Source organism: Metopolophium dirhodum, chromosome 9, assembly GCF_019925205.1.
Source record: "Metopolophium dirhodum isolate CAU chromosome 9, ASM1992520v1, whole genome shotgun sequence".
Classification (NCBI taxonomy): Eukaryota; Metazoa; Arthropoda; class Insecta; order Hemiptera; family Aphididae; genus Metopolophium; species Metopolophium dirhodum.
In genome coordinates, this window is record NC_083568.1 from 13,487,172 (window position 1) to 13,511,780 (window position 24,609).

The window sequence follows — 24,609 nt, forward strand, 5'->3', positions numbered from 1 at the left end:
TCCGTTAAGAGGATGTCAGCGCACTATTTGTTTTCTCTCTCTGGCCCAAGCGCAACATTGACAAAACGTATTTACGGAGAATCAATTTTCTACGTTTTAAGTAATCTTAGATTAAAATCACCCATTACAAAAAAGATACAGAATAATATTTTTGAGGGAATCGATTTGTCTAAATATTATATCAAAACAATTTTAACATCATTTAAATGTACAAAATTTTTTTGTTTATTTTGAAAGTCAAATAACAATAAAATATAAAATTGATGTCATTCCCTCAAAAATATTATTCTCTATATTTTTTGTAATAGATGATTTTACTCTAAAATTACTTAAAAACATAGAAAAAATGATTCTGTGTCAATGCGTTTTGTCTATGCTGCGCGTGGACCAGAAAGAAAACAAATAGTGCGCTGACATCCTTTCAAGTGTTATCAGTCGGTTTATGTTATCTGTTTTGTCCAGTACCAAAGTGATTACATTAAGCAGCGACCACCATATTTTAAAGATTCCGGTTACAAAACAAGTTTTTTTTTCAATACGGTTTCATTTCCTGACTAGGTGATAGTATAGTAGGTGCTATAATAGTATATAATATTTATTTTATAAAATTGGTAATTATTTAAAACAAGACAATATAACTGGAATAAAAAGTGTAAGATCTTTACAAAAGTATAGTTACTTATATAACACAATTCACATAAAGAAATAGTCTTGTTACAAAAAAGTACAAACAGGTTGTTTAAACATTAAAAAAAAACTCATTTTGATAACTTAAACGAATAAAAATGAACAAAATATTCAAATAAATAAATTACGGGTATACCAAGTATATAAGTCACAATAAGAAAAAATAAATAGTACAATAAAAACATGATTATTACTATAAACTAGTCTAATCATTGTATTTATCTAATGCATAACTTATATCTTCTGGACTGACGTTGAGTGACACTTTTCGGAATATGTCCCATCGTTTCTTTTCCAAAAATATAAGACCGCTATCTCTTAATCGGTATGCCATCATAAGAACTTGTTGCTCATTTGGCAATTCTTCGCCTAGTACAAAGTAAAAAGTAATTATTTTTTAGACATAAACTATAATCAAAGTAGAAAAATAAAACCATACCTTCAAGCAAGCAAATGCTTTTCAGTTGTGTACAAACTGAATCGATAGTACTATGCTCAATACCTGTACTAGATGTAACATCTCTAAGTGCTCTCAGAAAAAATTGTTCAAAGAGACAACAGCACCTTAAAAATAAATTTTAATTCATATTTTTGGAATAAAATTAACTTAAGTATTTAATATATTAAATCTATTTAAAGTTATACATTTTTTTCTTGTAGTATGAATTCTTTAATACTTTCTTTGTCAATTAAAACAGGTAAATATTATAAGATGAATTCACTTTTTTCTTCTATTTGTTCTTGACACATACTTAGGAATTATAGTAACATTTTTGATATTTTATTCCTTTTGTTCTATCCTGTTATTAAACTATGGTTTCTAAGGTTTATTTCAAACTATTTAAATTCTTGAATTAAGCTAACTTCTTGTATTATTTACTACTGTTCAATGAACATTTATAAATAAAAAAGTGAGTGTCGCTCTGCAGTACAGTACATGAGGGTCACTATAATGGATGGTGTTAAGTTTGAATTCTACAATTCTGAACAGAGACAGAATTTCAGCCATTGTATATTTTTAATTATATTTATATTGTTATTATTAATATGGTAGCCAGTAAGTTGAATTAATTTTATTTGCATATTATCATTAAATATTTTGTATATAATAATATACTTGAGAAATTTCAAGTATTTACCCATGATTAATATTTTTAAATTACAACAAAATAACTAAAATCAGTATTCTTGGTTATTTAATATATAATTCTGTCCAAATTTGAACTTAAAATATCTATTAAACAAAATTGGGTTTATAATTTTATATAGTTTTTAGATTTTTTGGTTACAGAATTAACTACTTTCTACAAACAACAATTATATATGCCAAAACTCAAATAATAAAAATTTTTATTAAGGGATAAATAAAAATTTTTAGGGATACACAAAGTTCATTGCTTTTTTCCTATTAAATAATACAACTCAAATTATCATGAAGAAAGCAAGTATCTATGGATTTGAAACTATTTTATCACTATAATACCTTCGAAAATGTTGTCCAAGCAGTACTAAATTTTGGAAAACGATATAAAAATGTTTAATTTAAGTGATCAAAATATGTTATAACAAGTATATAGTCTTTAGGGCTATTGACTACTATTGTTCTGTGCTATTAGTCAAAGTTTCACTATATAATTACAATAATATAAAATTATTATACAACATGTAAAACTGTTATACCTGATAGCTGTTACACGGACACCAGAAAGTATCGCATTTAACACCTGATTAACATGATTAATAGTTATTAATTGTGATTCATCCTCAGACTTGACTAAATCAATAGCACGCCGACATATGTCCAGAGCTCGTCTTGCATCACCTGATACTGCTGCTACTTTTCTAATATGGAAATAATACATTTTTTTCAAATCAAACATTCAAATTATAGAAAAATGAATTACCTTGCTACCAATTGAACAGCATCTGGATCAAATGAAGAATTACCAATCAATCTATTCATGATTATTTCTTGTAACTGCTGGAATGTGTATGGCTTAAATACTAATCTGGTTAATCCCTAAAATCAAATTGAAACAAAAAATCTTTAATATTTATCAATAATGTAACTAATTTTTTAATGTATCTATTATCTACCATTCTACTAGTTACACATCCTCGTAATACTCGTTCAGGTAAATCCATAGTATTAGCAATTGTTATTACAACCACTTTTGAACCAGTTTGACTAGGCCAATCAAGTATATTATATACAACATCTTGTTTACGATTACAAATATGGTCTACCTAACAAAGTTCAACAATTAATTCAGTACTTAAATAGTCAAATATAATAAATTACTTCATCGACCAATAAAATTGTAGATAACTCTTTAACTTTTTTGTTAGAAAAATGGTCATTAAGAAGTGTTTGAGCTCGAGAAGATGATACTGTTTCTGCGGTTAACTCTTTCCATATCACTGAAAATGCTTGGTGTGGATTCGCAAGCCTCAAGCCATTTATTTCAACAAACTAAATAAGATATTAATTTATAATTACTCACAAAACTTATATTGAATATAATTATTAAAATGTATGTTGAATTTAAAATTACTTTAAAACTGTGTTTCATTAATAAATCAGCATTCAGTGAATCTATTACTCTCTTAACTGTTGCCGTTTTTCCAGTACCAGGAACACCACTAATATACATACTCCTGTAAAAGTATTAAGTAAATAAATAATTAATTACTAAAAAGTATTTAGTAAACAATGTAATATTGATTTCATCAATTTACCCTGTTAACTCGTCATTAATTTTTCTAACTAAAAAAGAATGTATAGATTTATATTCAACTTCACGGCACGGTAAATGTTTAGGAGCCGCATGTAAATGTAAATTTGCTCTAGCTTTTTCTAAAGGACTACATGGAATTTTTGCTCCACTATCCAATCTTTTACTCGCTGAAGCTGTCAAGTTTTTAACGTGTGTCTAAATTAACATGTATTAAAATAAAAAACAAATAAAAAAGTGTTTTTAAAGAAATATCAATAAATAATTAGCATGTATATAAAAAAAAAATTATTAAAATATTTAGTACTTGTTTTATAAGCTACCCAGTACAAACCCATAAAGTATTTAGTAATTTAGTAGACTATCTATATTTTTTGTTTATACCATTAAAAATATTTAGTTTAGTTAAGTCAGAATTGAAAAAAATAGTTTAACTATACTTCATCCACCAAGAGAATGTGTGTAGGGACCAAAACTAATCGTTTTTAATACTACATCATATATTATAGAATATGGCCAATAACAAAAAGATCCAGCACGATCTACAGTCATGTATGCAAAGTAGTTGTCGCACTCTCTTGGATGAAAATAAATTCATATTTGAAAGTAAAATTATAAAGTATAAGCTAACTTTTAGTATCAGCATAAATTGATTATTCGTCTGAAAATAATATTGTATAATGTAATTGTAACAACTATACAAATATGTATTAGTATGTAGCTTATTAAATAAGATTTGTTAACTTAACTAGTACCAAATTCTTAATATTTACTTTGGGAGTTTTTCTTGGCGTCTTTGGTGTAGAAATCTCAATTTCTTTATTTTCTGGTATATCTCGTAGGATACTTCGACGCACTTTTGAGCCAGAACGAGAAGTGATAGATTGTCTTAAATGTTTCTGAAATTTTTAGAGAAAATAACTGAATAATTATAATCAATACTGAATGATTCTTGAATAATTTTGATTAGAAATATATTTAAAATAATTAAAAGCTATATGCTACACTTAAAATCATATTAACAAATATGTATTAAAATAATATTATGTGCTTTATTTAATAATACTTACATTTGTTGGAGTCTTCCAAACATTAATGTCAAAATCTGCATTTTCATCTTCGTCGATTATTGATATTTTTCTACCTTTTTTATTCTAAGATCAGAAAATTGTATGTATCATCAAAATATTGTTTTTCAAAAAATACAAATTTAAAATGTATTACTAATATTTACACTTTTAGGAGTATTTATGTTTTCATCAACTGATTGTCTTGTGCGTTTCTGCAATAAAAATTTTTTAATGTACATTTTAGTCTAATAAATAATTATATTATAAACATACTGGAGAATACAATAAAGTTATATTTAACAATATTTAATGACATTATACATTATAAACATGCATAAACTCCTGTTATAGGTGTAGCCTTTTATTTTATTTAACCACCCATCCCCTTACAACACCCCCTCCACAAAAAAATAAATAAATAAATAAAATAGACATTCATAACATAGGTAAATAGAAATAAAATTGATTATTAAAAATGATACATAGAAGAATATTAGTTCAAACATTATGTGCATTCAATTAATAATACAATTATTTAAAGATATTAATCCTTGTTCTCCTGCTATTAATTTTCTACCCTGCATTACAAAAAAGTAAATTATTTTGACCAAAGTACCTACAGGTGTGGCTATAGCTCTATAAGCCACATCCGTACGCACGCCAATGTTATACATTAAAATTAAAAGCAATAAATAATATAATTTTAATATTAAATTTTAATTACTCTTTCAGGAGTAGAATCCAGCATTTTAGTTTCATTTAAATCTGCTGCATAACCAAATCGATCTACAGGTTTTCTTAGACGTTTCTACAATTATTTAGAATTAGTGATAGGTAAAAGTTTCATTAAATGTATTTTTTTACATACAGATGCTGATGTATTGGTCTCATCATTTGATTTTATAAAAGATGATTCTGAAACTCTGTGTGAACGTGTCTGTAAAATTACATCAAATTAATAAAATAAAAATGAAATTTAATATTCAAGGCTTGTGTTGCCACCGTCTTAAAAACGCGCATTATACCAAATATACGCTCAGAAATTCACGTTATATGTCGTTAGCTTAAAAATTAGAGTGATTCGACCTATTATGAAACTTGATGGTAAGAACATTATCTGTGTTTTGCTGGAAGTTTTTTTTACAATAATTCAGTTTTTAAATGAGTTATGTGTGTATAATAAATGTAAATTAAAAATGCTCATAACTCACTTCAAAACTAAATTATCGTAAAAAACTTCCAACAAAACACAGATAATGTTCTTACCGTCAAGCTTCATAATAGGTTGAATCACTTTAATTTTTAAGCTATCGACATAAAACGTGAATTTCTGAGCGTATATTTGGTATGTTACACATTTGTAAGACGGAGGCAACACATGCGGGTGTGGCGTCCTCTTAATAATTATTTAATGTTATAGATGTATTGCTATATTGGGTTCTCGATTTTAATAATTTAGTCAATAGTCAATGCAAATATAAAATTAATATACATTTACTATTTTCATTATTGAATACCAAATTATAATAGGTTTTATCTATATTGGGTTTTAAAGAAACATACAACATATAAATCAACATTATTTTTAATAGCTTAGTACATAAAAAAAGATATTCTAATTTGTGGCTTGAGAACACTAGAATAATATTATACTCTATCCCATGAGAAATAATGCGCACTGACCAAAACTGCTTCTCCACTCAACACCCTGCCATAGAGTCCATAGAGGAACTGGTTTCGGTAGCAGAGTGACCAGAGGTTAACCGGCATGTTCTCTTTAGGGACAGAGTATATATACTATAACAGTCCTTCCAAAAGAAAAGACTTACTCAGAAGCCCTGTGACATTTATAGAACTATTACGTTTGGTATATTTAATATTTCATCTTTAGTGTATTCACATTAATTCATAACCTCTTAAACTACATTTAATTGACATTGACCATTATTACAACACTAACTCCAAAGTATTTTTCTTAAAGTCTTCTATATTATCTATAATGTATTTATTACTTAATATTTTACGTGTATTACGTTTATATTATGATTAATTTGGGTGTTTATCATGTTATTAACACATGTGTATTGTGACAGTGACTACTGTGGCAGTGGCAGTGGTACTAAAAGTACATTGTTAGTCAATATGGCAATACATTTAAATGATTAAATATTGATATAAGGAAATCTCATTTACTTGGTTAATGAGTTAAAAAAGTACCAATTCACAATTATAATTTTAAATTTAAATGTTATATAAACTACATAAAAAAAATACTTGCAAATATTTGAAAATGTATCAACATGACGTGTACTTCATTTAATAATACTTACTTTTATTGGAGTCTTCAAAACATCAATGTTAGAATCTCCAACTTCATCAATTATTGATATTTTTCTACCTTTTATTTTCTAAAATCAGAAGTTAATACGAGTTCAATCAAAATTATGTTTTTCAAAAATTACAAATTTAAAAACTATTAGAAATATTTACACTTTTAGGAGTATTTATGTTGTCATCAACTGATTGACTTGTGCGTTTCTGCAATCAAATTTTTTAATTGTACACTTAAGTCTGATAAATAATTATATTATAAACTTACTGGAGATTACTATGAAGTGTTATATTTAAGAATATTTAACGACATTAGACATTCAAATAAAATATTTTTAAAAAGTTAAAAGCAATTAATAAATAGTACATAAAATAAAATATCCTAATTTGTGGCCAGAGAACAAAAAAATACTAGATACTACGTCGATCCGTCCAAAAGAAAAGACTTATGAGGACATGATACCAGTATGTGTCTTACAAGTGTGTAACATAGCAAATTTTACGCTTAGCAGAACACTTGTAGCTCCATTAGTTGAGTGAAATTACCTCTTATAAAATCTAAAGGTAAGATTATTATATTCGCAACCTCATGGGCTTTTTATTAAATTTTAGTTTTAAAGCAAGTTATGAGTATTTTAAAATTGTAAAATGTTAGTAAATCTTAAAATACTCGTAACTCACTTTAAAGTCTATGAGGTTGCTAGATAATAATCTTACCTTTAGATTTTATAAGAGGTCAATTCACACTACTTTTTAAATTAACAGAGCTACACGTGTTCTGCTGAGCGTAAAATTTGCTATGTTATATACTTGTAAGACGGAGACAACACATGCGGGCATCACGTCCTCTAAATGAGAAGCCCTGTGATATTTATAGAACTATTTATCTTTTATCTTTAGTGTCTGTGATTAAATTATCATTCATAGCTTCTTAACTACATTTAATTAATGTTGACCATTATCCATACTCCAAGGAATTGATTTTCTTAAATTCTTCTATACTATGTTAATGTATTTAATATTTTACATGTATTAAATTTATATTATGATTAATTTGAGTGTTTATCACGTTATTAACACTGTGGTTGTACTGTCAATACATTGTTAATCAATATGGCAATACATTTAAATGATTAAATGCCGATATAAGGAAATCACATTTACTTAGTTAATTAGTTTAAAAAATACAATTATGATTTTAAATTTAAATATTACATAATCAGCAATAAAAAACATAGTTACAAATATTGAAAAATGTATCAAATGTATAATGTGTACTTCATTTAATAATACTTACTTTTATTGGAGTCTTCAAAACATCAATGTTAGAATCTCCATCTTCATCAATTAATGATATTTTTCTACTTTTTATCTTCTAAAATCAGAAGTTTATACATGTTCAATCAAAATTTAAAATTTAAAAACTATTAGAAATATTTACACTTTTAGGAGTATTTATGTTTTCATCAACTGATTGTCTAGTGTGTTTCTGCAATCAAATTTTTTAAATGTGAACTTAAGTCTGATAAATAATTATATTAAGAACATACTAGAGATTACTATGAAGTTATGTTATATTTAAGAATATTTAATGACATTAAACACTAAAATTTAATATTTTTTTAAAAATTAAAAGCAATTAATAATATAATTTGAATATTAAATTTGATTACTCTTTCAGGAGTAGGATCCAGCATTTTAGTTTCATTTAAATCTGCTGCACAACCAAATCGATCTACAGGTTTTCTTAGACGCTTCTACAAATGTTTAATATTAGTTATAAGTAAAAAATGCATTACATGTTTATTTTTTACTTACAGCTTCAGATATATTAGTCATCTCATACGATTTCATAGATGATTCAGAAATTTTCTGTGAACGTGTCTATACAATTATATTAAATTAATACAATTTAAAATTATCATTTAATTCAAGGCTTGGAACCCAAATTATTAAGGAATGGTTCCAATATTGTTATATTGGGTTTTCTATTTTAATAATTAATTTGGTCAATACAGATATTAATGAACATTTACTATTTTCAGTATTGAATACCAAATTATAATAGTTTTTATCGATATTGGGTTATTGGATATTTGGAAACATACAATACATCAATTAAGTATATTTTTAATAGATTGGTGCATAAATTAAGATATTCTTATTTGTGGCTAAAGGTCATCAGAATACTAAATACGATGTCAGCCTGTCTATAAGAATACTTAGGGGAATTCAAAACAAACCAGATATTATGTTAAAAATCTTATTATGCATCAAATGGATACTAAAAACAAATAAATTATCATGTAAATCCTCAATTAATGTGCTCCAAGCCTTGTGATATATATAGAATTATTACTTTTGGCATATTTAATATTTCATCTTCAGAGTCTGTCATGTCACTGACAGAGTCACTATTATTTATAGCTTCTTCAATTACATTTAGAAGATCATTATCACGGCGCTCACTCCAACGTAGTATTTTTCTTGAATTCTTCTATAATATCCAACATAATTGTAAAATCGGATAGATTAGATTTTAATTTCTATTGATTACACAATTTAAACTAATTTTAAGCGAATTATTCAATTTGTAACATAACATTTTGTGCGAGTATGCAACACTTGCATAAGTTATATAAATAAAATTGTATTAACTTATAACATGAAAAATCTATGTTCAGTATAACTAATTTTATGTTAGCTTTAATATTAGAATAAATTTACCTTTTAAGGAAATAATATTATCTAGGGGATTTAACAATGATAATAGGTCAACTTACTCTATTATTAAAGCAAACAAATAAAAATTGGTGCTACTGAATTCAAATTTACTGTATTGCATGACGGAGACAATATAACTATTATCCAGTAATGCAAGTTTCAAGTTCTCTTGTTTATAACTAGTAAATGCAAAACACTTGCCATTTTCCAATACTTCATTATAAATATAACTTGTAGCTTATAGGCGTTACATATGATAAAATGTTACTTCGATAATGTTAAGTTGAGCATTGTATATTATTAATTTAAGGCAGGTGAATAAACATATTTAAGATATGACATACTTTTGGTGTAGCTGGAAGACTTGAGAACTCATGCGATTTGTGGTCTTGAAGTTTTTCATTTGTCATCTAAAAAGAAAATATTGTATAATATTTTATTTTAAAACATTACTAAATATAATCAAGATTTGAGTTATCAAGACTCGACTATAATATTGCAAAAACAACATACTTTTATTAAGCGAGGAGAGAGTGTTGATACATAATTAGATTCATCGACACGCTTAATATTCAATTTGAATTCACACTATTTAAAAAATAAAATATTAGTACGATAAATTATTAAATCAAATGCATTCAACTTAACTAAACTAACTCACTAAGATATAACTTACCAACTGTAAAATTGTATTTTCAACAAAGCGTCTATTAGTCTAAAATTAAAGAGGTACAAAATTTATATTCAATTTTTAAGAAACACAAATAAAATGTAGTAAAGCATTATATAAAATGCCTAATATTATTATTTTTTATGTTATGTTGAGCTCTGAGCAATTGAATATAAGTCAAGTAACACTTATTTTTAGCACTATGTAAATATTATAGATACCTACATCAAGATTTTAAGTTAGATATAACAACATCATGATACAAAAATAAAGTCCTAATTCTAATTATTCCTTATAGGCTATGGCTAATATCATTGAGTACAGACACCGATACAAGGGGGCTATGGGTGTTGAAAACTCCTCTTCCCCCCACCGTAAACATAGACTAATGTACAAATACGGATCCTGCAGGTAGTGGCAGATACAAGGAGGGCAAAGAGCCCCCCCTGTACTGTGTTTTTTACTTTATTTTTATCATTCTTTGGTGACTTTTGGATACAAGGAGAGGGCATTTGTCACTCCTCGAAAAACTGTTAAGGCCTAGTATGATTTATTCTTGTATGGTTTTCCCTTAAAAGGATTATAACGGGTTACATTGAGTATCGGCACAATTGCTATAGTCCAATCTGCCACACTCTGTCTATTTACCATAGGCATACTGTTTTGTACTTATCAAATATATATATTCTTTTTTTTTTTTATATATATACTTACAGTTCGGGTAGTTTTTCCATTTTTCAGTCTTTGTCGAGTGCAAGGAGTTGTACCATTTTCTGATGGTGAGTCTACCATCTTAAAATCAAAAAATAAATATTAATAATTAAACTACAAAATTCAATAATAATTAATATTTAATTGAATTTAGCAGAAGGTAAGGAATTATTTTTGTGAAAACACAAAGGAAACACATTACTATTTTTTTTTTTTTATGTATAGTCTAAATCATTTAGTAAATAATAAATCATGCTCTAAAAATGAATTAAATTGTTAACAATAGTTTTATTCTTAATAATTTATTTTTATTTTATTAAATTAGCTAAACCCTCATTCTACTGTAGGTAAATTTCAAATTTGTTTTGATGTAGCTAATCAATAAAAATATTTTTTTACCTTCTTATAGTTGATTATTGGCACAATATTCAATAGTTTTCTAAAGCAAGGTAATTAGTAAAATAATCAAATTATAAATCAGTTTAGGTATAATGGTGACATGTCATAAATAGAGTAATTCATTGTAACCAAACAATCTCATATGAGGCACACAAACAGCATAATAGAAAAAAAACATATTATATTATGTTATTCAATAAAAGTAGTTAAAAGAAATAAATAGGTTGACTATAGATGATTTTACAATCAATATAGATATTTCAGTATACAGTATTTTATAAGAATTTAAATTGTATTTATAATGCGTAGGTACCTACTAACTGTCTAGGTAGTATAAAATTAAATTAACTAAATAGTCAAAAAGTAATTGAATTATACGAAATTCCAATATAACTTGAATAATAAGAGGAAGATTTACTTTCGATAAATTATACACATTTAAGATATTATAGTTTTAAAGGTAATATCATATTATTAAAAATATTATATTACATTGTAAGTTGTAACTACCTGTTGTTATTAAAAAGAAATGACTTGTACTTATCACTCATCCGAATGAAGACTAAGTCAAGATCAAGTTACTTAATATTATAATAAAATAGTTAATATTTACCTTCTGAATAATAATTGACAAATGGCCAAATGGTCTATGTGGGAAAAATTTAAAATAAATTACCGACTAGTGACTACTGCGGTCTGAGTGTCTGACTAAGGTCTGAAAGTAGTAGCAATACTATCGTAGTATTTGGTAATAGTTACTAGCTGGTAAAATAATAATACGATTATACGAAATGATAGAAAATGAAACACGACAACAAAGAAATAAAGAATGCGCGGGAAACGTTATCGTCAAACATATGACCACAGAATAGATACCAGGACAAATTATAATAATTTATGACCACCGCAGTCCACAACTATGATAAAAGATAAAGTAACACTTAAATCGTGCCATGCAACTGCAGTTATAAATAATAAAGCAGATATTTTTTTAGAGATTGTGACCAACCCGATTTAAGATCATTTTAAGATACATATACGATTTACGACATAGGTATATGGTGATTCGCCAAGGACACTCACCCCCCTTTTTCTTTAAAAATGGAGTAATTCAAATTATGATTTTTTAGAAATTTTAAATATACCTGAAGAGTATATTTTCGTGGAAATCGGTCAAAATATCCAAATTTGAAAATGTAAAAAACCATTTTTATAAATGAACACAAACGTTTTAAAATGTAATTTCTCATTATACTCAATATTAATATGAAATAAAATATTTGTTAAAATGTAAAATAATTAAATTGTGTGGATTATATTATTATAAGATAACATTTTATTTTCTAACAAAATTAGCTCTAATATTAAATGGTAAAATTAGCTCGTAAAATAATTCAACTTAGAGACGCTGTATTAATGTATTATAATACTAAATTAATTACCTACTTTTATAACAATAATATCACAAAATATACTTCACAAACATGAGTCTTTATATAGTCAAATAATATATTATAATTTATAATATTGTAGTCAATTATAATATTATATTGTTTTTATTTTTTATTTTTATCATACCTTTCAACATAAATTAAAATTACAGCTCAAGGGTGGAAATGGGGCGGGAAGATTTCGGCCCAGCAGAATACAAAAGTACCAGCCCACTTACCAATTTACCAAATACAATATTTTAGCCAAATTTATAGTATATTTCTACTTTACGGCACACATTTTAGATTCTGAGCGAAGCGATAAATGTATTGATTTTACAATGATGTGTGTTTTTTTTAAAATTTTTTTTTGTGTCTGTCATCACCTTTTAGGACAGTAAAAGTGCTTGCATTTTCTTCAACAGTAACTTTTCTGATAGGAAAGTTAATCTAGTTGGTAGTTTGGGGGGTCAAAAGTAAAAATTACAAAGTAGTTTTCAAACGCGACGTGAAATACAAAAGAAAAATTAAGGGAAAACCGGAATTTTTACGCAAAATCTGTTTCTGAGAAAATTGATTTTGGTTTTTGGTGCAACTTTAAAACAAATGACCGTAGGTACATGCAATTTTGACTAAATGTTTATATTAGCATTTTCTATACACCGTAACATTTTCCAAATATTTTGACTTATTTTGAGCTGTTTACGGACATTTTCAGTTTTCATTTTTTTTAGTTTTTTTTTCTATAAATATCAATACAATTTTATCTGTTAGGTAAAAAAGCTTGAAAATTTAATAGAAGGCTCCTAGGTTATTGTTTCAAAGGCAGATGAAAAAAATTGAAAATACTTAGTCACAGTTTTTATTTATAAGTATTTAAAGTTCAAATATTGACAAAATACGAAAAAATCACGAAAATTAGCAAATTATTTTGAGTTAAGAATTCATAAAAATTTTTCTTTTTAAATCTAAGATTTGAAAATGCAATACAAGATTATCCATAAGTTTGTCTACTTTTATCAAAAAAAAATGTCTACAAGAAAGTCAAATTAAATTTTTATGACCGTTTGAAATTCATATTTTTACAGCATTTGATATTCACTCGATTTCTCGTGTAACGATTTTCTTATTTTGTTGTAATTAAAAAACGTATGACTGTAGATACTTGAACATTTCACTGAATTAGCATTTTCTATACACGATGAAATTTTGAAAATAATTTGACTCTTTTTGAGCTGTTTACGGACAAATTTAATAGAAGGCCCCGATATATCGTTCTAATAGCACTTAAAAAATATTAAAAATACATAGGCACAATTTTTTTTTATAAGCATTTAAAGTTCAAATTTTGACAAAATTTATCAAATTTATAATTTAATAATTATTTTGTAGTTAAAAATGTAAAAAATGTTCAACTTTTATAGCTATGGATTGAAAATTGAAAACAAGGCTCTGCGTAAATAGGTTATAGTATATAAATTAGTGCTCGCCATTACACGTGTAATGAACTACACGGGTACACGTGTTCTTAACTGAAACGGGATTAAGGCCCGTGTAATTAAAATACACGTACATACACCCGTGTACCCGACATTACCCGTGTACCTATATACCCGACATTATCCGTGTACCTACATACCCGAAATTACCCGTATATTTTATTCTTCACGTGTCTGTGTTGAAACAATCGTGATTTCTCTATTTTTTTTTTTTTTTTTTAATAGCTCATAATAGTTAATTGAAGTGTGAGTAAAATAATAATTTAGGTAATTAATGTAGATAAATAATAAGACTCTATGATTATGTAAATAGGTACTTTAATATAAATGTAACATACAACTGAACTGCTTCAATGACTGTAATACAGTACACAGTTTGACGGTTTAAGAAATGTGCACAATGTGCTTACAACAATCGAATACTAATATTCATTGTATATTTCAACATGAGTAAATAAATATATCTAAGAAATTGATAGTTGATATTGAAAAATAATAGAATATTTATATGTTATATACTTTACTAATTTGAATTTCTTTTGAAAAAAAAAATTATAAATTAATAAATTAATGTTGTGTTAAAATATTACGTAATATTTTGGTTAACACGAAATATAGGCCATAATAATGACTAAATAAATAAATCCAAAACTTTTAGAAAATGTGATAGATAAAAATTAAAATAACTAACAAAATCGTATAAACAAATAAATAAATAGTAGCAACAATAATATCAATAATATTAATAATGTATAGAGGTATATTGGTAAGTATTTATTCCTAAAATGTTATGAATAATAAATAAATAATAAACCAACAACAAATCACCCTTGATCTCCTTACAATAATTGTTTGTTTTGATAAAGGAAAACCAACATATTTACCGTTTCGGGCGCCAAACAACTTCTCTTAGCCGTCACAATGTTTCCAGCAGTCGAGAAACACCGTTCGGAACTTACTGACGTTGCTGGTATCCCTAAATACTTAACAGCTAAAACAACCATTAATGGATACTTCGTTGCACGCGTCTTCCACCATTCCAATGCATCAAAATCAAACCGTAATTGTGGTTCTGCCAAGTAATTTTGAAATTGAACTGTAGAATCATCTGTATTACAGTTGCCCTTATCACCGTATAGAAACGCAAGTCCCCCGAAGCTATTTTTTGTCTCAGATGTTTGAATTTGCATATCGTCATTATGTTCACTTATATCATCTAACAAACTCTTGACTCGGGTTCGAATTTCTTCTCTTGCATCTGCTGCCTCGTGTTCTAAATCTTTGTATCTTGGGTCGAGAAAAGATGCAATTTGTCGAGCAGACACAACACTAGAAGGATTCCAGTTTAACTTGAAACGGTCTTTTAATTCTTGTATTACAATGTATTTGAAATTTTGAGCAATTTCATCGTCATTTATCTGAGGCTGTAAATGCTTTTCTATAACAATGTTAAGGAGAGGCCTGACCATTGAAATTGAACAATACTTTTCACCACAAAATACAGTTGTAATTACTTGTAGAGGCTTAAGTAATTTAACTATAGTTTCTATAGCTGCCCATTGGTTCTCGGTTACTTCGAACTTTTGTGCCATTGCTGCTGTAGTAACTGTGCGATCAGCAAAGACATTTGATACTGGGCACCTATTTTCATAAAGTCGATCCAACATCATGAATACGGAGTTCCATCTGGTTTTACAACTTTGAATTAAACATTCCGCTGGTAAACCAAGTTGTTCTTGCTTAGTCTTTAAACATTGAGTGGCCACATTTGAATGTTTAAAATGACCAACGATTTTATTACTTAATTGAATTAATTGTTCTATTTTATCATATTTCAAACCATTGTTAATCGCAAGTTGTAAAGTATGCGCGGAACATGTAAGGTCATTTTTTTCTGTAATATTAGTAAGTAAATTGACAGCATTCAAAACATTTTTTGCGTTATCAGTAACTACTGCCATAACTTTTTGTTCGATTTCCCATTTACTAAAAGTAGTTTCCAACTGATTACTTAGATTGAGAGCTGTATGGCGGTCCTCCAATTGGTGAGTTGTCAGAGTGTAAGATTTTGGGCACCACTGGTCATCAATAAAATGTGCAGTAACTGTTATATACGATTCTAGAGATATTGATGACCAACAGTCAGATGTACAACTTACACTCTTGGCATTTCTTAATTCTTTTTTTATTTGTTCTTCAACCGACGATTTAAATGCTTTGAGTCTTCGTTTTATAGCTCCTTCTTTACATATTAAATAATTTGGTTCGACGATAGCCATAAACTGTTGAAACCCAGAACTTGAACAAAATGATAATGGCATTTGGTTGATCGCAATCATTTTAGCTAACGCTTGGTGGATTTGTTCTGTTCTCTCAGAACTACAAATGTTATTATGCTCAAGGTACTTATTCATAAACGTTCTACGTCGTTTTCTGAGGGGTGGTTCACGAAATTCTGAAGATGAAGAACAATCGGTATTTAAATTATTTGAAGATGATGATGATGAACCATGTGTCATAATCGTATTAGACTCCTCTACTTCAAGATCATTATCATCACTAAGAAATATAATTTAATTACAATAATAATTAAAATTAATCAAAAAGCTTTGAATTAAAGAAAAAGGTTCAGCCAAACACATTACAATGGTTTAAGATCCCTCGCCCAAAAGCAAACCGAATAAAAAAGACACCAAATAACTTAAAAATAGTAAATACTTATGAAAAAATGCAAAACATATTATATAAAATAGGTGATAGCTATTGCTGTATATAATACGATTATCTTAATTATTAAATTACCTACTAAATTTAATAATATTTTTATAATTATTATAAATTTAACATGGATATTATATTAAATAAACTTGTTAGTTAATTTTTTTAATCAATTTTAGCATTCGTTGTATATCCACCAAAAATGTATGAGAAAAAATAAAAAAAATATTTAAGAAATATAATATGAACGACACGTATGAAATGAAAGCGTAACCTTACGAGCTATAAAATGGATTATGAGTCATGGATCGAAAAATGCATATATTTATTTAAAATTACCATATCGGTGATCTAAACAATAATGATATCTATATATAGGTCTAACTTGATGTTAAGTGGTCTGTACTCTGTAGGGGATACAATATTGAAGATACAAAATAGGAGGGGATTGGAATCAAAATATGTATTTTATATTAGGTATAGGATCATTATTTTAATAAATAATTATTATAAGTATTTAGTATTTACTATTTTCTTAAAACTACCAACTTTCTATTCAAAATAATTCATGTTCCAAATACATACCTTTGATTTTGAGTAGTTCTTCCGACATTATGTATTACTTTTAAATGTCTTCCGAACGATCCTGTTGACCCACCAGCACAACTAAACTCTTTATTTGAATTATCATCACATAAATCGCAAAAAGCCCTATCACCTTGCCGTTTACCATATTGCCACACCCAACTTTTTGACCGATTACTCATCTTTCAAACTAAAATAATGAAATTACGTACAACAGTGAATATGAAACGTCACGTCATACACACAGACACTGTATAAATTATGAAACAATCTTAAAATTGACAAAATATTGTAACAAGCTATCGAGGCCGTAAAGTTGTCGATAAGATAACTTTGGGTTTTTTTCTTTAAAACCAGTTTAAAATAATCGTATAATACTATAAGTTATTACATATAACGATTAACGATTGAGAATAATTTAATAGATTAATTAATTTGTATTTACTACCTAAGCCATAATATAACACATTATAACATTTAAAACTCATAACTATTTAAGTATCAATCTCTAAAGTCTAAATAATGAAGATATAAGATTTTGAAATAATTGTATGTATATTTATTAAATGAATTAATAAAATTACAGGGGTGTCCAGTGTCTACTTCATGGTAATAAATGCATGAGTAACGGGTATTAAATACACGTGTAACGGGTATTAATTACACGGGTAATGGCCAACGGGTATTAAATACACGTGTATCGGTAAAAAATATCCGTGTATAAAAAACACGGATCTTAATTTATTTTTAGTACGTGTACCCGGGTTACGTGTACACGTGTACTCTAATAACCGTGTATAACCACGACCCCTAAATTATAAATTACTTTATTCTCAATAATATCATCAAATATACTTGATAATATCATAGGCTGACTGACCAGTGACCGTTTTCGCTTAGAATCGTTACAATGATATTATATCATTGAATTCAAATTTAACACCATCCATTACAGTGACCCACTTGTAACCTACTGTACAGCAGATCGACATCCACTTACCCCCCTTTTTTTTGTTGCAATTTTTTGAAACTCGTGTAAGTACTTATGCTGAAAACAATGGTGAAGTCAGAAATTGGGGCTCAGATATAGTTTCGAAGTTATGACACTTCAATGTTAGGGAACTTTTCTACTTTACGGGACACCCGTTTTTTGGGCTTTTTTAAAAACTTCTATATAGTTTACTTTATGTACTACGAAAACAAAATCTGTGTGACTGTGTACATACATCTTTTAATCTTCATAAACATTTTTCCATGCTTGCAGTTTGAAAGAAACGATTTGTTTTTATTTATTTTAAGCGTCATTCATTGAGGTTATAATATGAATATAAGATGTAACCAGAATAGCTTATGTTTTATGAGGATCGTAGTATAGATTTTAGTGTCTGTTTGTTCAGAGGATACGCGTGATATCTAAGCTCAGTACTCTTGGGGATTTTCACTTTACCGCCCACTGGACGGAAAAAACGTCGCTTTCCAACGCTTCAACCGTCATCGAAAACTAAACTTTCGATGCAGGCGTGACAAAAAATATTTTATTTTTTTTATTGAATATTGAGTAGTAATCTACTACTCTATACATAATTTTATAATTTTACATTTTAACATTTTATTTATAAAAACGTTTTATTAAATTTTTAATATTGGCTATATTGTGTGTAGAAGTTTTGGTTTGGATATTTAGTCCATGTATATACTATATTTTTATCTAGATTCATTTTCGTATATATATGTGGATTTTTAAGGCATTTTTTGTACCTACCTGTACTTGGGGGGAAGATGTTCTGTGGTGATGTAAACTTTTGTTTTCCAAATAGGAACCACTATTTTTATTTGTAAATTGCTGAGCAGATAATTATTTTAGAAATGTTGATTAATCTTAAACAAAAATCTACCGAGTGGTTTCTGATTATAATTCTACACCTTGATACACAAATTAGAAATTACTAATTAGTCACGAATTATGATATACGGATAAGACATTAATAATTATTAATAGGTATTAGGTATAGGTAGGTACCTATATTATCTTAATTCGTGTAATTATTAGTATGTATAACATTAATTAAATTATTAATATGATGAGATAAGCCTAGACCTACTACAACGTTTGCATCGAAGATTCGAATAAAATTCTAATCGGTAAAATAGTTAAAAATACCTACCACAGTAGTATAACATAGGTACATTGCCCAATTAGGGAACTATCAACTAATTTATTGTATTCAGAATTCAGAATTTATGCTGTGTTTAAAATACTTACATAATAGTACCTACATGCATATGTAGATTAGACAAGAGTAGACCTAGACAAGTTTTCCAATCTCATAAAGTACCTACATTGTTTATGATTAATCCAAACGAAGTTGATAACTGATAAGTGATTAAGTGAATTGATAAACCGCCTTTATACCTAGCCATTAGATATTTTTCAGTTAAAACTCATAAACGTTTTTGCAGACCCGGCTTAATAGCTAAGCGTATTTCTGTTATATGTCCGGACTACCAAGATAATGATGCACACTGCACGGATATACGAAAAAATGTTTAGTATTTTTATTTATCTGTGGTATGGTGTAATATAAATGCCGCGTAAAAAATCCTACACAATCCTTGGAATTTGCTTTTACCATTTTCGATCATAATTGTCGTCATTCAAAAAGTCGAACGCATCACAAATCTGAAAACCGATTCACCGATGGATAAAATATAATTTGTAGTCGGTCGTGGTGAAAAACCGAAAATCTATGGACGAATTTGCAGTGGTCGAACATCATGGATGAAAATAATATATTTGTTGTACGACTATTATAGTACCTATAAGATATGTATTAAAATTAAAGTCAGTTATTTTTTGTGAGCATACCTACTCTGAATAATATTATTATAGATACTTTATTAACTTACTGTTATCCGGTATCATACTTAAATATCGCATCAAATACGTGCCATTTGGTGTTTATTTTTTCACCTATTCTTCTGTTTTATCGTTACAGAATAAACAAATCGTGTATCGTCTACGGTATATCACACATTAGGTACTTGTAATTTGAAATAACATGTTGAAAATAGGACAGATAGTGGCTGATGTTAGCCTAAAGACGACCGCTGGTGACTTTGGCGTACACGAGTACTTCGGAGGCAGGTGAGAAGATCTAATATCTCTCGTCAGGCACGGATCCAGAGCAAAGATCTGGGGGGGGGGGGGCAACAATTTTTTTACAACAAATACAATTATTATACTTTATTCTTAATTTAAAAATGTTGGCATAATAGTAGATATAGGTAATCAATGTGATAAATAATTTATTGATTAATTAATATAGAAAGCGACAATGCGAAAAGAAGTTTAGATTTTGTTTATTTATTATTTTATATATAATATTTAAATTTATAAAAAATATGTCTGGGGGTGCCTAGGCCCCTAGCCTACCCCTCCCTGGATCCGTCCCTGTCACTCGTAGAGATCACTATATAGATAACTATTTTACCCGCGTAACCGATCACAATATGTATTGGTTCTGTAACGTTTCCCCTACAATAATGCGTTTAAGTTTAATGGATGGACGAATGTTAATTAGTTATATGTAGCCAATGGCCATGTGGGTCATGTACATTATACCTAGTAGATCCAATTATATAAATTTGTTTAACTAAAGTGCAGACCCTATGGGCCGGTGCACCTATAGGCCATAAATAACTATAATAATATATGTTCGTATTATTTTTTATTTTCTTATTTCTAAAAATAATAAATGTATAGTATACAAAATATATATAATTATAATTTATATTTAATATTTATAGATAATAATTCTATTCTATAATTTTATTATTTGCAAAACAAAAATTCCAAATTTGCATTTTGGAGGGGGGAACAAATGTACTTAAAAGTTTATAAGGGAATGAGGGATAATTATGAGTTATTTTTTAATAGTGTAATAATATACTCCACTATAATATGGAGTGTCTCCATACATTTCCTGTTTTAGGGAGTTGATGGTTTACCTCTCATAATCCATCTATACCTATATGTTGGAGGGGAGAAAACTTGACACTTGTACCTTTTAGACCCTGAGCCTGGGTATAACAAATGTCAAATGACTTTACAAAGCTCTGCTCTTATGTACCTATAGAAATCGTGATTTGTGTGCTACTATTTAAAACTATTTTATAATTTATTTTGTAGCTGGGGTTTGTTAGTATGTTATGTGGCCGATTTTTCTGCTGTATGTACTGATGAGCTGAGTCGATTGGTGAAAGACTTTCATGAATTTGAATCTCGAAATATAAAAATATTGGCGATGTCTTGTGATTCTATTGATTCTCACAATAAATGGATAGAGGTACCTAATATTAAATTAAAATTATTTATTAGAAAAAATATGATATTATGAAAATGTATGTAATAGTTTATAACGAGGTTTATAATTTCAAATGTGTTTAATTACCTTGCCTATTTTTACACTTCAAATTTACATTAATACATTTATTTTTCATAAGCTAATTAATTAATAAGATAATATATACTAATACGATTTTCGTATGCACTATACAATTATTAAGATAAAATACAGTAGTTAAATGTATTTGAATATTATCAATTATATTAAAGGTATCTACTACATGGCCACGTAGATATGTAATGTTAAAAATTAATTTTTCTATCTATATTAAGGATATAAAGAAAGTGAGTGGAATGAAATCTGACGAAAAATTTCCATTTCCAATTGTATCAGATCGTAATCGTATGGTTTCCTTGTACCTGAATGTATTAGATGCAAAATGCATCGATGAGGATGGCATACCTTTACCTTGTAGAGCTGCATTTGTTTTGGCACCTGACATGACCATTCAACTCATACATTTTTACCCTGAAAACATTGGACGTAACTTCGAGTAACCCATCTTTTTAGACTAATTATATTTTTTTACGTGTTTCAAAAAAATTTACAGAAACTATTCTTATTTAGTGAGATTTTTAGAACCATTGATGCTCTACAACTGACTTTCAAATTCAGCAACGACTTATTTACTCCTTGCGGTTGGAAAGTTTGTACCTGTTTATTATTAATGACCTACCTATATTTTATTATTTTATAAGTGATAAAAATATTTAATTGTGTGAGATGTACCTTCAGGCTTTAAGTATACGTATACCTATCCAGTATGGCAGTATCCATACGACCATACATTTTACTTTTTGTCATTTTTGATAATCAAAGTCAAAAAGAAAAAGTTGTGTTATATTTGTACGTATAGGTTGGCGTACCAATGTTGGGTAAATTACTTTAATTGTTACCTACTCGATTATAATTGTAAAGAAATTATGTTAATTTTCATTTTTCATGTTCCAAAAAATAAATAGTTTACATAGGTATTTCCTCGGGTATTTCCCTAATATCTTAAAAATGCTACACAAACTACACAACAATATTTATTAGTTTTAACTATTATAAATTATAATACATTATTTTTACAGTGTAAATTTGTAATAGCTAATATTATTATACATATAAAAATAATAAATCTGCAGTCCACGTGGCCTAAAAGAAATGTACCGTGTATTTCAAGAACAGCTAATTATATAACTTAATTAATTAACTTTCCAGTTTCCTCATACTTTACGGTGCAAGTAGACATGTTTTCAAAACTATTTAAAATTAAATTCTGACGAATTACAACTAAAACTTAAATGCTCATACCCAAACACAAATGTGTACCCGCATCATAAACATTTATAATCGATATAGGTACCTGGTACTTGTTACTCGTATAGTGTTATATATTTTTCCCAAAACTTTTTTTTTTATTCACAATACTATACTTTATTCCCCGTAAGTTAACACACATTTTTTTTTGGCACAAAAAAGAGTATGGTGAAAACGTTGTGAGAATATAGTTCTCTATAGTTCTACAGTTTCAACAGTTTCACTATAGTCACCAATTCACCATACTCTGCGTGCGCAAAAAAAAAGTGGATCAACTTACGGGTAATAGAGTATACAAGTCAAGTCAAAACCATAGGTATTATTATTATTATAGATAACTATAATCGTCGAAACTATGAAGACTATTCTATTCTAGTCTTCATGGTCGAAACGGTAACGAGTTCTATGGTAACGAGTAAGTTATATACATATATATTATGGGAATTACCTACTTATCAAAAGTAATTTCCATTACATTTACGTTAAATTACGTTACTTGGAAACAATGATAATGGAATTGCGTTTATGTTAAATTACATTACTTTGGAAACAATGATAATGGAATTACGTTTTTACACAATATTCATAATATCATTACTTTCGTTACGTAACTAGTTACAACCCAACACTGTCTATGCGATGCTAATACCCTAGTGTTATACTCATAGACATATTAAGTATTAACTAATTAACTATTAGTTAATATACCTATGGTTATACTCCTATAATACCTACTACCAACTTACCTGCAAAAATTATGAACCTAAACCTATATAATATTAGATAAGTCGTAAGTACCTACTTAAAATTGCAAACCTATTATTTTGTTTATTTTTTATAGCCTGTCACGGATTGCTTAGTATCGCCAAAAATACCTAAAGATGAAATTGAAAAAAAATTCCCTACCGCTACAGTTATCGAATTACCATCAGGAAAAGATTATATGCGCATCATTCCAAAAATAGAGGTTAATAAAAAATACGACAAATAAAGAATAATGCATTTCAACATTTTGAAATTACCGGTATAATAAATTGTTCTATTGGATTTATCTAACTATTCTTTGTTAAAATTTACTAATTATTAAATTACCTATTTGTTATTTGGTACCTGTTGTTATTATTTCTAAAAAGTTTTTCAATTTTAAAAGTATAACTTTTCGTATGTTTGGATTTTGCAAAAAATAAGAATTATAATAAACTGTTGTTTGTTACATAATAAATCACAGTTATTTTAATAATTGCTAATAATCAATCTTCTTTTATCATTTGTTTTTTTACATTTAACAATTAGGTAACAATATTATGTCAGGCTATCAGGCCTGCCCGCAATGAAAAAT

General features: G+C 27.6%; 3 protein-coding genes across 5 annotated transcripts; 1 reads left to right on the forward strand and 2 right to left on the reverse strand.

Moving 5' to 3' along the window:
* Window positions 1-579: 579 nt before the first annotated feature.
* Window positions 580-12,099, reverse strand: LOC132951810 (origin recognition complex subunit 1). 3 transcript variants are annotated; one of them, XM_061023798.1, is made up of 25 exons: window positions 11,941-12,099; window positions 10,932-11,009; window positions 10,224-10,262; window positions 10,061-10,135; window positions 9,892-9,957; window positions 9,183-9,320; window positions 8,642-8,707; window positions 8,497-8,580; window positions 8,265-8,312; window positions 8,121-8,198; window positions 6,983-7,030; window positions 6,823-6,900; window positions 5,361-5,429; window positions 5,217-5,300; window positions 4,657-4,704; window positions 4,493-4,576; window positions 4,196-4,321; window positions 3,427-3,620; window positions 3,243-3,345; window positions 2,990-3,160; window positions 2,785-2,934; window positions 2,592-2,707; window positions 2,368-2,529; window positions 1,127-1,251; window positions 580-1,056 (listed from the first exon to the last, which is right to left on the reverse strand). In XM_061023798.1, the coding sequence occupies exons 2-25, from the start codon at window positions 11,007-11,009 to the stop codon at window positions 893-895; spliced, it is 2,394 nt and encodes a 797-aa protein (XP_060879781.1). In that variant the 5' UTR covers window positions 11,941-12,099; the 3' UTR covers window positions 580-892. The 3 variants fall into 3 exon arrangements, with proteins under 3 accessions (XP_060879781.1, XP_060879782.1, XP_060879783.1); XM_061023799.1 differs by lacking the exon at window positions 10,224-10,262; XM_061023800.1 differs by lacking the exon at window positions 4,657-4,704.
* Window positions 12,100-14,987: 2,888 nt separating this feature from the next.
* LOC132952869 (E3 SUMO-protein ligase ZBED1-like) lies at window positions 14,988-17,677 on the reverse strand. The gene is made up of 2 exons (XM_061025344.1): window positions 17,560-17,677; window positions 14,988-16,815 (listed from the first exon to the last, which is right to left on the reverse strand). The coding sequence occupies exon 2, from the start codon at window positions 16,773-16,775 to the stop codon at window positions 15,096-15,098; it is 1,680 nt and encodes a 559-aa protein (XP_060881327.1). The 5' UTR covers window positions 16,776-16,815; window positions 17,560-17,677; the 3' UTR covers window positions 14,988-15,095.
* A 2,636-nt stretch (window positions 17,678-20,313) lies between these two features.
* Window positions 20,314-24,372, forward strand: LOC132951814 (peroxiredoxin-6-like). The gene is made up of 6 exons (XM_061023803.1): window positions 20,314-20,358; window positions 20,556-20,704; window positions 21,749-21,905; window positions 22,238-22,458; window positions 22,533-22,611; window positions 24,112-24,372. Exons 2-6 carry the CDS (start codon window positions 20,619-20,621, stop codon window positions 24,259-24,261), a joined length of 693 nt encoding a protein of 230 aa, XP_060879786.1. The 5' UTR covers window positions 20,314-20,358; window positions 20,556-20,618; the 3' UTR covers window positions 24,262-24,372.
* The last annotated feature ends 237 nt before the right edge of the window (window positions 24,373-24,609 follow it).